Here is a 14,445-nt window from a genome sequence, read left to right as displayed (position 1 = left end):
GATGGAGCACTCGCTGCTGCTCTGCTGTGCTTTCTGTGTAGACACAGTTTTGCTGCACCGTTTGGACACACGTAAAAACCACATATGGTGCTCATGTTTGGCCCTCTGCAGCTACACTGCAGAGGGCCAAACATGAGTAATTTCCTCTGAGCCATCACGGCAGATATTTTGTGACATGACTTGATAGCTTTCCGAAATTTACTCGCCAAACGGGAAATCTACCCGTGTTTGGTGCTTGGTGGGTGTTAATTTCGGACCCTGGTTGATACCATCAGATGTTTCACCACAGTATACAGTAGAAATGGTATACTGGTACATATCTATAGGAGAGATTAAAGGTCAGGAAATGTCAGCTTTTGATGCTTCCATTCTTTTTTCTATTCTTCTCGTCTTTTTTTTAATCTCTAGTCTCTTTTGAGTACCCCAGAATTATAGAAGTGCAAAAAATACTAAATCACAGGATTACCCTTTTATGTTTTTGTTATCTTATCTTATCTATATCTTTGTTAACTTAAATGGCAACATGAAGCATGATACTTTCCTCTTTTAAACATGGTAGTGAATGAAACAGCAGCCTGTGTCCACATCAAGAACACACATCTTGTCCTGCAGCTCAGTTTGTTGAATGAGCCACCAAACAAACATTCACCACTAAGGTCAGTTAGCAGCTAGAAGGCTAATTAGCTGGTCATCTGCAGCACATTAAACAGCATGTAAATAACGTTATACCTGCAGATGTCACTTCGGACCCGTTAGATGCTGATTTCGTCATTGCTCCTCAAAATCCCAGTTAGCGCGCTAAGTCTGTCCATGACTTGTACTCACAGCAGTTTGTTTACTTTGTCTTAAATCAGACATTACATTTTGCAAGTAATTCGCGGTTCACATGCCTGCCAAACTGTGGGGGGCGATCTGTACGGATCCACTACTATCCGTTGCACCCCTAGCATGAACGCACCCAAGACGCTTTGTGGACACATTGAGATCCGATCACTCAAACCACATTCGGAGGGGTCTGGGCCGCATGTGGCCACATTCATTTAGCTTTGTAAACGCAATGACATCCTCTATTTTCTTGCAGACTAGGCACAGGAATTGCATTGCTGCCTCCTGGTCCAAAGCTGTGTTCAACTTGTTTGATAACAGGATAAAGAAATGCATTATTTTGTTTTTCTGTTTTTCATGTGAATTAAAAAAATGTAATCCACCTCCCATTTTTCCCCGTTTTTCCCATTTCCCTAACCCATTTTCCCCTTCACATTGACAAGTGGAATAGAAATTAAACCAAAACCAGCAAATGGTGTTTTTCACTTGTCTTTTAAAAAAAAAAAAAATCAGAAGCTAAATGTTGCTGGATAGTTTCCTCTGTCCTGTCAAGTTAACCACAGGTTTTAGTTTGACTGTGCTGCTTGACATAATGAAGCTCAGGATTTATCAGGAGGGTGGCTGCTTTACACCAAACAGTTTCACTGTATGAACGTAGACTGCGAATAACAGCTGACCCGCTAGATGTGTAGAAGAACACAGAACATTAATTAACATTAGATCCTGACTGATCCTGTTGGCGTGTCTGAGATTTAAAAAATCAGTGAAGTTACGCTGCTGTGCCTCCTGCGTAAATGCGCACAGTGTCTCTCAATGGGGAGACGCAGCTGTGGGGAGATTGCTGCATATATCTCTCTCTCTCTCTCTCTCTCTCTCTCTCTCTCTCTCTCTCTCTCTATATATATATATATATATATATATGTGTGTGTGTGTGTGTGTGTTCCGACATGGCGCTAGAGCAAATCAACAGGATAGGCATTTGATTTTCGTGAGGGGGCACACAATGCATTGTATATTTGTTTATCCTGTTATCAGACAAGTTGAACACAACTTTGGACGGAGGATACACAGACCCCCGGTCCTCCCGCCGGTTAAAAAAGAATGAATGTGTCTTTGCAAATGGTAATGATGTACATGTTTATTGCATAGGGCAGGGAAGTGAGATCCGATCACAAGTGGTCACTCAAGATGCATGTGGAGATGCATGTTAATACCAAGTATGAACAGACATACTTAAAGCGGTCCATTTGTGATCAGATCACCCGAGACGCATGTTAATGCCAGGCGTAAACAGGGCCATGGTGTCATGATTCAAATCAGAATTGATTTTCAATTGGATGAATAGAAAAGGGGGCACTATATTTAATCTCTTGCTCCAGTTTACTTGTGCCAAAGCATTCACAGGTGTCCTCAGCTCACTGAAATGCAATATGAAAATAGTAGTTACCTGAATGTAACTAGATGTAACAGTTCTGTGAGTACGTGCAGAGCCCTCTAACAGGCCTCACTATTGGTTTACCCCTTCGAGGCTCCATTTCTGAGAAAAGCCTACCAAAAACAGCAGCAGTCCATTGGTCGAGCACCACCTGCCAGAGGGTCTTGCACCGTGCTGCAAAAAACCAGTGAACAAGCGGAACACTTACCAACGTCTCAGTCTGCTCCAGACTAGGCACCCCAGACAGTGCACCAAGTAGGGCTGCTGAATTATGCAAAAAATCATAATTATGATTATTTTGGTCAATATTGACATCACAACAATTTAACATGATAACTCACTGCCTTTGGAAACGTCATGCATTTATTGAACTTAAAAAAACCTGTCATTTTAACAGTGGATTTCCTTGAACTTTAAATATAATTCAACTGAAAAACAAATAATAAAATGTATGAAAAAAACATAGATAAATTAAATAATATATACAAAATGTGTGTGTGTGTGTGTGTGTGTATATATACATACATAAAAATACATTAGGCCAAAATAATTGAGATTGTATTATTGTAGTGATTGGTAAGATGCATGTTTTGTGGAGAGTGATGAATACTAAATTGACTTCGGGAAGCGAGGTTTGACAGAAATCACTGACTTGTATTACCATGCAGTGTGTTCACATGCACTTGAGTAACCAGGTGTCAGTTGCTTTTATCCAGAAGCTGATTTCTTAACTGTCATGTGAACAAGAAACCTGTTTTCTGTAATTGGAGTATGGGATTAGAGAAACCTGGTTTCCACAGGTAGATTTTACTCCATGGAAAACACTGATTTCTCTGCTATACATACGTGTAACCAGGTTTCTAATCAGCTTTTTACAAGTAAGCATGTTCATAATAACAGACTGCAGACAGAGAAAGTATGGCGACGAGAGGCTGGATGAAAGGAGAGATCATTATACAAAGCAAAGCATCCTCATATCTAAAGTAGACGGACAGGGATAGATGGACTGGTACAGTAGGAATAGGTCTTGCGCTGAGTAGCCAGCCAGTTATAGTAACAGCATGAGAAGATGCGCTCTGTTGTAGTCAGTGCTCAATTCAGTTTGTCATTTGTTAAGCAATAGTTTAACATAAATAAACAAGGAAATGAAAAATTATAAATAATAGGGCATCCCTTTCGTCCTGGAGGCGTTCCAGGAAAGATCTTCCCAAACACATTTTCCACTGTCCCCAGGATGACAGGATGCTGTTAGTCTTGTTGGGTCTCACTAGCTGACCACATGTTTCAAGGCTCTAAGAAACCTCAGTCCTTGGTTGTTTGCACCTAAGTGTGAAACTCCATCTATGGACTCAGGTTAACAAAATTAGAGATCCCCCTCTTCTCACTCTTTTTCCCTCCCCAGCTGCTGCTGGAGCAGCTCTCTGCTCTCTTGTGTGGCCTACTCACAGCAGACACACACAAACCCCTTTTTCTTTACGGCAGGAGACACTAGAGCCTGCCTAAGACTCAGTAAGTAAGTTGTCTAGTGTCAGCAGCTACCACACAAGTCTGCTGGCTGATTTAACAAGTACAGAAGCCATGAAGCAGAGTTAGCTTGCCGCTAATTCTATAAGGACTGCACAAAGGAGTGACCTGGACCCTCTGACCTGCACGGCTGGAGCACTGTCTACCCAGCAAAGCCTGCATCCTTCAGCTTTGGAGCCAAACTCTTTGTAGCCTGACTCATCCTCGGATTCACCAGCTAAGAAGCAGAACACCACAAAGCATCTCTTTCTCCATGGACTTGGTAACAACTGGGCATAACCTAGCAACATATAGTGACAGCACGGTTAAGCAAGAATAGCCACACCGCTAAGTTAATGTTAGCATGCTTAACACATGTTACATCCAGTAACTAGGCCTTGCATACAACTAACCTCTTCCTAACCTGGCACCTTTAGCCTACACCAATTGGCCTTAAACAGAGAACCACACAGTTAAGAGGTTTAAGACCCAACTTTGCACACTCTGCTTCACGTAGCACATGTGGTTCAAGAAACCATATCGTCTGGCCTCTTGTCTCTGTAGTTGTCTGTAGTAGTGCTTGGTCACCAGGTGAAATCTTGCCATTGTCCTCCCCACATATACACACATACATCTTGTATATAGGTACAATTAGCTAGATTAATATTGTGTGTTTTGCTCTTTTACCTTTTGTTAAATAAATGCTTTTGGATATACCTGTTGTCTGTTTTAATGTTGCACAAGAATGAGTTTTGCCAACCTCTGCTCTGCAAAGAACTCCAAAATCCGTCATCCATAACTAGCTGTTGAAATTGTGATTTTGTTTGTAGTATAAGTTCCAAATTGATAGATATGTACACTTTGAGACTGAATAGCCTATCTTTTTCCCTGACTCCAGGGTTGTGCCCGTTATTATTAATTCTCATTACTAATTTTTATTGATTTTAATAATTATCTTTGATAATCATTAATTATTGCTGATAGCCAAACTTGTAGCCAAGGCTCAACAGTCTCGATCCCTGGACTGCACAAAAGGTGAACTTAACTGTTGTGGCCCACTGTAACTGCTGCTGCAAGTGGATGCAGCACAACCACTGATGAATAAGCCCTGTAGGAAATCTAGGATTCCCTATCTAGGGGGCATGAGCATGGACTGAGGTCCGTGACCTCACACCCGTCCGCACGTTGAGGGACCCTGGAACATGGTGGTTTTTCAGGGAGCGGAGGTGACGATCTGCCCAGATCAGGATGGATACCGCCAACCTGTGCAGGGCCAGGAATTTAATACCCCCCTGTTTATTCAGGTAGGCCGCCACTGTGGTGCTGTCTGATCTCACCATGATGTGCTTACCAGTCAGTTGCGAGTCAAAGTGGTGAAGTACCTTCTGAACTACTGTGAACTCCAGCAGGTTGATGTGGCAGGGTAAGCTCGACCAAGTGCCTCCCACATTGGCTTGGTCAAGGGTCCTGTCCCAACTGGCCAGGGATGCGTACATGAAGACCTGGACATAATGAGGGATGCACCCCATCACAGAGACAGCTGGCTGAGTCCTGAAACATCATGTCTCTCTGTGTCAGTGTGGGGATGTGGAGTTTGTGCTGTTTGTCCTGGCTCAGGTGCAGCTGAAGCCACAAGAACCACTGTTGGAGGTTTCTAACATGCAGTAACCCCATACGTACCAACAGGTGAGCTGCTGACATCATCCCGAGCAGCAACATGACAATCCCCACTGGGACCAAGGCGGCAGATCTCACCCATCCGGTCTGACCGTCAACATGGAATGGCGTGCAATGTGACCGTTCAGGACACGCAGGTCCAGTATCGGTCTCAAGCCTCCTGATTTCTTGCGAACTAGAAAATATGGGGAAAAGAAGCCCCTCTGTGCCTCCAACTGGGGAACTGTTGATATGGCCCCTTTTCAGAGGAGTGCGGCTATTTCCTTCTCCAACGCTGCCGTCTTGGTGGGAATGGAGACATCAGAAGTAGGCTGCTCATAGGAAAAGGTCGATGGCAGAACTGGAGTGCATAGCCCTTCTTCAGAGCTCTGTCTCGTCAGGTGGAGAGAGGGCCAAAGAACCGCACCCACACCGGGTGACGAGCCGTGAGCGGCAAGGCGAGGGGTTCAACAGGGAGGGCTAGAACGGGCCTGCCTGTATCGCCCCTCCTATTGAAAGGGGGAGCACATTGGGGGCTTCCACACTTCCCACCAAGCCGACACACCATCCTCAGCTGTCACTGGGCTGGCATGGAGGGAGAGGACAGACTCAGTGGCCTCTGCCTAGTGCCGCCAGCTGAGGCAGCAGAAGCATGACATGGGAGTCCGCTGGTGGCATTAGTGAAGCACAAGAGGCACAGGTCTTTCTAGTAGCTTCTTAAATTAAGCTTTTCTGTGTCATACATGATAGTGAAGTGAATATCTTTGGGTTTTGGACTGTTTGACACTTGAATGTATCTCTTTGAGTGGCTGTGGCTCAGGAGGTAGAGCAGGTCATCAACTACTCGGAAGACTGGGGGTTCAATTCGCGGTTCCTCCAGTCAGCATGTCTTGCCCAGGTGTCCTTGGGCATGATACTGAACCCCAAATTGCTCTCATTGGCTATGCCATCAGTGTGTGAATGCATTAAATTCCCCTTCTGATGAGCAGGTTGGCACTTTGCATGGGAGCCATCAGTGTATGAATGTGTGTGTGTGAATGGGTGAATGTAGGCATGCAGTGTAAAGCACTTTGAGTGGTCAGAAGACTAGAAAGGCACTATATAAGTGCAGTCCATTTACCATCCTTGGATTTTGAGGAATTATAAGAGCATTTTTTTCACAATTATCTGACTAAACGATTCATCAACTAATCGAGAAAATAATGGGCATATTAATCGATAATGAAAATAATTGTTAGTTGCACCCGTATTATGTTGTATCCCATCGCCCAGAGACCGAATCCAGCATTAACAAACGAGTCAACCAACCAACACACACTACAGCATTTTACAAAAGTTAAACCAACTCTAATGGGGTGAAGAAAATAACTCTGTCCATTCTGTTTGATTCTGTACGGCTTTGCACCCGTACAGCATTTAGGATAACGATGGCCTTCTCTCGAATATACACCAACGTATTGAGCAAACCTGAAGAAGCTACAGGCGAAATGCGTGGTTCGCTCTCAATAAAGTCACAGTAAAGTCATTACAGTGTGCGGTGGTATATTCTGATTTTCACCTTATATGTTCCTGCGACCGACCAGCACCTGTCTGAAAATACTGGCTGTGCATGGGGAGTTCTGTCCTTTTTATACACCAACTTCTGTTTTTATAAAAAGCATTGAACTAGTGATGTTGGTCAGTAAATTGCACATCTTTATTCTCATAAATGCAATAGACTGTAAGATGCTTCCCAATTAATACAGTTAACTTTTCTAAATCGAACAGCTGCATACTCTCACACTCACTCAAAGCAAAGGAAACTTCGCTTTTTTCTGTTGGCCAGGCAGTGACCTTCATCAAGACCAATTAATTTAACTGTCAGTGATGTTTCATATTGCATTTCAGTAGACTGAGGACAGAGGAGTGAATGATACAGGAGTAAGAGCCTAAATATAGTGCCCTCTTCCTATTTATCAAGTCAAGAATCGGTTTCGAATTAAGAAATCGATTCTGAATTCAATCATGACACTAAGAATTGGAACCAAATCGAATTGTAAGATTTTCATCCCTACTGAATTTACCATTTGAGCCTTATTTTCTGCAGAAGGGTGCTGCTTCTCTCTCTCTTCTGCTCACACAATCTATATCAAGAGACAAGTATTATTATTATTAACTATAATGTTTTTTTCTCCATCCTTCCCCCCACATTGTGTCCTGAAGGAGTGGTGGAGTGTGTTCCCTGTGGAGCTGCAGGACAGAGACCCTTTCTTGAACAGCAGGACACCCAGTCCACTTCCAGCCAGTCCCAGTCCCAGACCCAGATCCAGAGCAGCAGGACGAGGCATAGTAGCAGCAGCGGCAGCAGAGGAGTGGAGGTCAGTGGCTCCTCTCCTCTCCTTAAGTCTGAACTCAGTGCCTCTGTAGAGGACCGAGACTCGCAGCAGGAAATGATAAACTCTCACCAGTATATCGATGATGGCAGCAATGACTCACAGTTTGACGTGTTGTGTGACAATAAAAGTGCTAACTCATTAGTTGAAGAGTTTTTTGACGAGACTTCAGCGGCTGAAGTGGAAGGAAGGAGGCTGTCTTGTTCTTACACGATGGCTGCAGCTGATTTCCCATCAACCTCTTCCAGTATTAATGGCTGGGCCCGTTACAGCCCCACTTTCCCCCTGTCTCAGCCCCTCAGCGACGGCAGCAAAGCCTGTCATCGGGCCAGTGCCAAGGAAAGACTATTTGTGTGCAGCTACTGCGGCAAAGCTTTTAACCGGCCCAAGAAGCTGGAGATCCACCAACGCGTCCACACAGGAGAGAAGCCTTTCAGCTGTTCCACATGTGGGAAGATGTTCTCAGAGGCCGGGAACCTGAGGAAACACCAGAGAGTTCACACCGGGGAGAAACCGTACAGCTGTGGGTTGTGTGGCAGGGGATTCGCCTGGATAAGAAACCTCAAAACACATCAGCAAAAGAGCCATCCTGAAATTTATACTGAAGAGGAGACCTGGGAACACAACTGAACTGTCTTCTTACCTGCAGTCTAGAGTGTAATAAGGAAAGAGAAAAGACCTCTTGACTCAGTGTTGGCAGTGGAAAGTGACTTTCTGCTCAACAGAATTAATTTGTTCTACACAAGACCTTCATAAGAACTTTCTGAACAGATTTTTAAATATTTCACATAATAGTTAACAATAGAAGTGTTTTTAAATGTGTTTTCAAAGAGAGAAATCTTAGTTAAATAAAAGGAATTACAATTGCAGTTTATCAGTGTCCTATACGCATGCTTGGGTTGACCCACTGCACACTCTGCCTCTTCCTGGACCTCATTTCCCAGAATCATCCTAAAAAAAAGGCATTGTATATTTTTGTTATTGTCAACTAATTCCATGAAAAAACAATGTCAAAAATGTGTTAGTCTGTCTCTTTCTTTTTCCCTCTCTGACTTCCCTAGCCTGCCTGTGGTTCCTATTGTGGACGTAAATCTTAAAAAATGCCTCACAAATATATCGTTTCATTTTTTAAAAAGTTCAGTAATTTCATAAAACAGCTGGTCACTGTAGTTTTTAGCAAATGTTACTCAAACAAGAAGAAATGGTGCATCTGTTGGGGACTATTTTCAGTGGCGGATTAATCCGTGTTTGATGCTCCAGTGAGTTTTTCTGGCAGCAGGATGGTGTGTGTGTGGGACTGAGTCAAAACAAACTGCAGTGTGTGTCTTCATGGTGATGAAGGAACATGTCTCTTTCAGTATCATAACATATTAGTGTGTCAGTCCAACATCCAACAGTCCCAAACTGAATAATTTATTCAGCTGTTTTTTTTTATTTTTTGTGCATTTTTGTCTTTATTCAAAGGTGGACAGTAGAAACTGACACAGTGATACAGTATACTGCATGGTATGCATCTGAATCACTAGGACACTCCCTCTTCAGCTGTTACATGAAATAATACAGAAACATGTACTGGGGCCGTATTCACAACGGATCACTATCACTAGAAGTCCTAAAAGTTCCTAACAAAGAGTTTCCTCTTAAGACCGATTCACAAAGCAAAGCTGTTGAGAGACACTTTCAGCAAGGACCTGAGAAATTCCTGAGCGAAGAGATGGGGCAGGGTTGACCCTGTTGGTATGTCTGACATAGCACTATCTCCACAGTGATTGGTTGACAGGTGACTGGGCTGTGTTAGTGAATGTTTAGGAGAACATTCATAAACACATACAGTGTGACAAGATAGGTTTCATAAATGAAACAAGGTAAAATACTTGATTAATACTTAATTAGGCTACTTGTTCTGTTGATTGTATCTGACAAACGCCATCTACTTACTGATAGTGAGATTTTTTTTTTCTAGTTGACTGAAAAAGATCATTCATTGATTGGATAACTCTCTATATAGTGCCTATTTAACCAGGTAGTCCAGTGATGGCCAGGAAATCAGCTTTATCCATTTATTTGTTGCAGTTGGTGATTATTTAATGTTCACCTCAGCTGTCAAACAAAAGCATGAAGAGTGTATTTTGGCGTGATGTCAATTCTGACAGATGGTGGTTATATTATGGGTTCATCCGTACCAAACTGTTTTTTTCTGATGGAGTGTTTAAACCGTTATATCTGGTCTTATTCTGTTTTATAATATATTGGTACACTGATTAGATCCTTATTCCCACCATCAAAATATACTTCACAAAGTTCGTTATCATTGAATTTTTCCAAGATCCTGAAGCAAGGAGGCCCTCTACCTGTACCTTGTGAGCAGGTCTCAGTGACTTACAAGTCTCTGGATTTCCTTAACTTCTCTCAGACTGAGGAGCTAAAAGCTAAAATGGTTTGTGAATTACTCTCAGCCCAAAAACTTAGGAGTCCTAACATTAGGACTGACAGGCCCCTAATATTTAGGAGTTTCTCCTAACTCGGCCAGCTAGGAGCTACTTTAACTTTAGGATGTGTTGGCCCTGGTCTGTTCTGTGTTGCTTATAATGGGATATTTAGTATAAATAATAATCACTTGTGAGGTGTTCAGTCTTGGCCAGTATTCAGTTACTCTTACTGGATCTGTACAATCGTGTCCATGTACTTCTTGTAAATGTTTGAGGGCACTTTTAGGAGTGGTCATGTGTTTTGATGAAATATGTAAGTTTTTGTATGCATAATATCATTTATGGAATAAATATGCTTATTGAACCACTAAGTCTTATTTCATTACCATCTTATTTTACAATGAATACTTGTCATTACATCATTGTCACTCAAACTGCAGATAAAACTCTGTCATGCTAATGCATGGATCACAAGTATGGCATATGTTTTAATAAGTGAAATGTGTCAAACTGTATGAGAGGAAATGATCTTGTATTGCAAGTCGCAGTTTCCATTTTGCAAATTTGCTGTAAGAAGCTACTAGAGAGCAGAGTGGACACATGGACGCATATTTCCTACCAAAAAGCCTTCAATGTCTAAATCATCCTGATCAAAAAGCACCTGCCCAACATGTCACCTCCTTACCGTATGGATGAAGCATAGAATGCCAGCCAGCAGAGAATATGGACAGAAAATTAAATAGGACAGAGGGGGCAGGGCGGTTTTTACCACTAGCTCTCTTTTTGATTTTGAGGATAAAACAAGTCAAGGGAAAGATCGGAGACAAATATATACAGTTAGATCCAGAAATATTTGGACAGTGACACAATTTTCACAATTTTGGGTCTGTATGCCAAATGAAACAATCGAGATGCAATTGCAGGCCTTTAATTCAAGGGGTTGAACAAAAATAATGTATGGAACATTTTGGAATTGCAACCATTTTAATACACAGTCCCCTCATTTCAGCGGCTCAAATGTAAGTGGACAAATTAACATAATCATATATAAAATGTTAATTTTTAATACTTTGTTGAAAATCCTTTGCAGGCAATGACTGCCTTAAGTCTGGAACCCAAGGACATCACCAAATGCTGGTTTTCCTCCTTTGTGATGCTTTGCCAGGCCTTTATTGCAGCTGTCTTCAGCTGTTGGTGTTCATGGGTCTTTCTGCCTTATATATTGTGCAATATTCCACTTGTTTGCCTTAAAAACCTCTTGGGTAGTTTTCACTTTATGTTTTGGGTCACTGTCCATCTGTACTGTGAAGCGCCATCAAATCAACTTTGCTGAATTTGGCTGAGTCTGAGCAGACAGTATATGCCTATACACTTTAGAATTCATCCAACTGCTTCTGTCATTTGTTACATCATCAATAAACACTATTGACCCAGTGCCATTGGAAGCCATGCATGTCCATGCCATCACACTGCTTCCATCATGTTTTACAGATGATATGCTTCGGATCATGAGCCGTTCCAAGCCTTCTCCATACTTTTTTATTCCCATCATTCTGGTACAGGTTGATCTTAGTTTCATCTGTCCAAAGAATGCTGTTCCAGAATCTGGGCTGGCTTTTTTAGATGTTTTTTGGAAAAGTCTAATCTGGCCTTTCTATTCTTGAGGCTTATGAATAGTTTGCACCTCGAGGTGAACCCTCTTTATTTGCTCTCATGAAGTCTTCTCTTTATGGTACACATGGATAATGATATGCCTACCTCCTGGAGAGCGTTCTTCACTTGGCTGGATGTTGTGAAGGGGCTTTTCTTTACCATGGAAAGGATCCTGTGATCATCCACCACTGTTGTCTTCGGTGGACATCCAGGCTTTTTTGTGTTGCCGAGTTCACAAGTGCATTCTTTTTTTCTCAGAATGTACCAAACTGATTTGCCCACTCTTAATGTATTCGCAATCTCTCTGATGGATATTTTCTTTTTTGCAGCCTACGGATGGCCTGTTTCACTTGCTCTGACAGCTCCTTTGAGCGCCTGTTGTGGGTTCACAGCAACAGCTCCCATATGCAAACCTGGACTCAGCACCAGATCTTTTACCTGCTTAAATGATGATGACATAACGAAGGAATAGCCCACACCTGTCATTGAAACAGCTTTTAAGTCAGTTGTTTAATTGCTTTTGGTCCCTTGAAAAAGAGAGAGCTACATATTAAAGAACTGTAATTCCTAAACCCTTCCTCCAATTTTGATGTGAATACCCTCAAATTAAAGCTGAGAGTCTGCACTTTAAGCTCGTATTCATTATATAACTATGGAAACATAAAATAACAAAACTTGTCAGTGTCCAAATATATAGGAACCTAACTATAAATACATATAAATACAAAAATTTCCCTCTCTCATTCCCCTCCCATGGGGGGTGGTGGTGGTGTGTCTTCCTCAAGCTCGGGTCCTCTCCCAGTTTGTGGGTCACAGCCCCCAGTGCTCAGATTAACACTGGCACCACTGTTGCCTTTACTCCTCACATCTTTTCTAGCTCCTCTTTTAGCCCTTGGTATTTTTCGAGCTTCTCATGTTCCTTCTTCCTGATGTTGCTGACGCTTGGGATTACTACGTCTATCACCACTGCCTTCTTCTGTTGTTTGTCGATCAACACGATGTCCGGTTAGTTAGCCATCACCAGCTTGTCAGTTTGTATCCGGAAGTCCCACAGGATCTTAGCTTGGTCATCCTCAACCACCTTAGGAGGTGTCTTCCATTCTGACCTTGGGCCTTCCAGCCCATACTCAGTGCAGATGTTCCTGTACACTATGCCAGCCACTTGGTTATGGCGTTCCATGTACGCTGTTCCCGCCTGCATCTTACACCCTGCTATTATGTGCTGAACTGTCTCAGGAGCACCTTTGCACAGCCTGCACCTGGGGTCCTGTCTGGTGTGGTAGATCCCCGTCTCTATTGATCTTGTACTGAGTGCCTGTTCTTGTGCTGCCATGATTAGTGCTGTCCTTCAGTCCAGCCTTTTCCAGCCACTGGTAGGATTTCTTGATATCAGCCACTTCTTCTATCTGTCGGTGGTACATGCCGCGTAGGGGCTTGTCCCTCCATGATGGTTCCTCCTCCTCCTCTGCATCATCAGATTTCTGCTGCCTGAGGTATTCACTTAGCAGTTCATCTTTGGGGGCCATCTTCCTGATGTATTCCTGGATCTTGGTTGTTTCATTCTGGACAGTGGCTCTGACGCTCACCAGTCCTCGGCCTCCCTCGTTCCGCTTAGTGTACAGTCTCAGGGTGCTGGACTTGGGATGAAACCCCCTATGCATTGTGAGGAGTTTCCTTGTCTTGATATCTAGGCCTCTATCTCCTCCTTCGGCCAGCTTATTATACCAGCGGGGTATCTAATGACTGGCAGGGCACACGTGTTAATGGCCCGTATTTTGTTCTTCCCATTCAGCTGACTTTTCAGGATCTGCCTTACTCTATGTAGGTATTTGGCTGTGGCTGACTTCCTTGTGGCCTCCTCATGGTTCCCATTTGCCTGTGGGATCCCAAGGTATTTGTAGCTGTCCTGAACATCTGCAATGCTGCCTTCTGGTAATTCAACCCCCTCGGTTCTGATCATCGTCCCTCTCTTCGATACCATCCGACCACACTTATGTAGTCCGAATGACATTCCGATGTCGTAGCTATAGATCCTGGCGATGTGGATCAGTGAGTCGATGTCTCCCTCATTCCTGGCATGCAGCTTGAAGTCATCCATGTAGAGGAGGTGACTGATGGTTGTTCCACTTTGGAACCGGTATCTGTGGCCACTCTTTGAGATGATCTGGCTGAGGGGGTTCAGGCCTATGCAGAACAGCAGTGGGGATAGTGCATCACCTTGGTATATGCTGCACTTGATGGTAACTTGTGCAATTGGCTTTGAGTGGGCCTCCAGAGTTGTTTTCCACCACCCCATTGAGTTCTTCATGAAAGCTTTTAGTGTCTTGTTGATGTTGTACATTTCCAAGCATTCCAGTATCCATGTGTGTGGCATTGAGTCATAGTGTGTATATAGCAAGAACATCAAAACAATCAAATAAATCAGCAAAGCAATACAGCACCAGTTCAATTTCCTATTGTGTATTAAGAGTATAACATCAAAATCAAAGAATAATAGTTCATTTGAAAAGAAAGATTGAAGAGTAGAAGTTGAACTAAGCATTCCCCTACAGTTTAATCAGAATGGGACTCA

The 14,445-nt window shown here is 43.0% G+C and overlaps 1 protein-coding gene across 2 annotated transcripts in view; it reads left to right on the top strand.

The window, feature by feature from the left end:
- The window catches only part of si:ch211-89o9.6 (Krueppel-like factor luna), a 30,372-nt gene that overhangs the window by 7,518 nt on the left and 8,409 nt on the right, over positions 1 to 14,445 (top strand). For both annotated transcript variants that reach the window (XM_044346712.1, XM_044346713.1), the window contains exon 4: positions 7,622 to 7,776. In XM_044346712.1, the coding sequence (XP_044202647.1) occupies positions 7,622 to 7,776 (155 nt within the window). The remainder of the gene's footprint in view (positions 1 to 7,621; positions 7,777 to 14,445) is intronic.

The sequence above is a fragment of the Thunnus albacares genome, chromosome 3 (assembly GCF_914725855.1).
Source record: "Thunnus albacares chromosome 3, fThuAlb1.1, whole genome shotgun sequence".
Taxonomy (NCBI): domain Eukaryota; kingdom Metazoa; phylum Chordata; class Actinopteri; order Scombriformes; family Scombridae; genus Thunnus; species Thunnus albacares.
The sequence above is the reverse complement of the archived record's forward strand: the minus strand, read 5'-3'. Positions and strand labels throughout refer to the sequence as shown.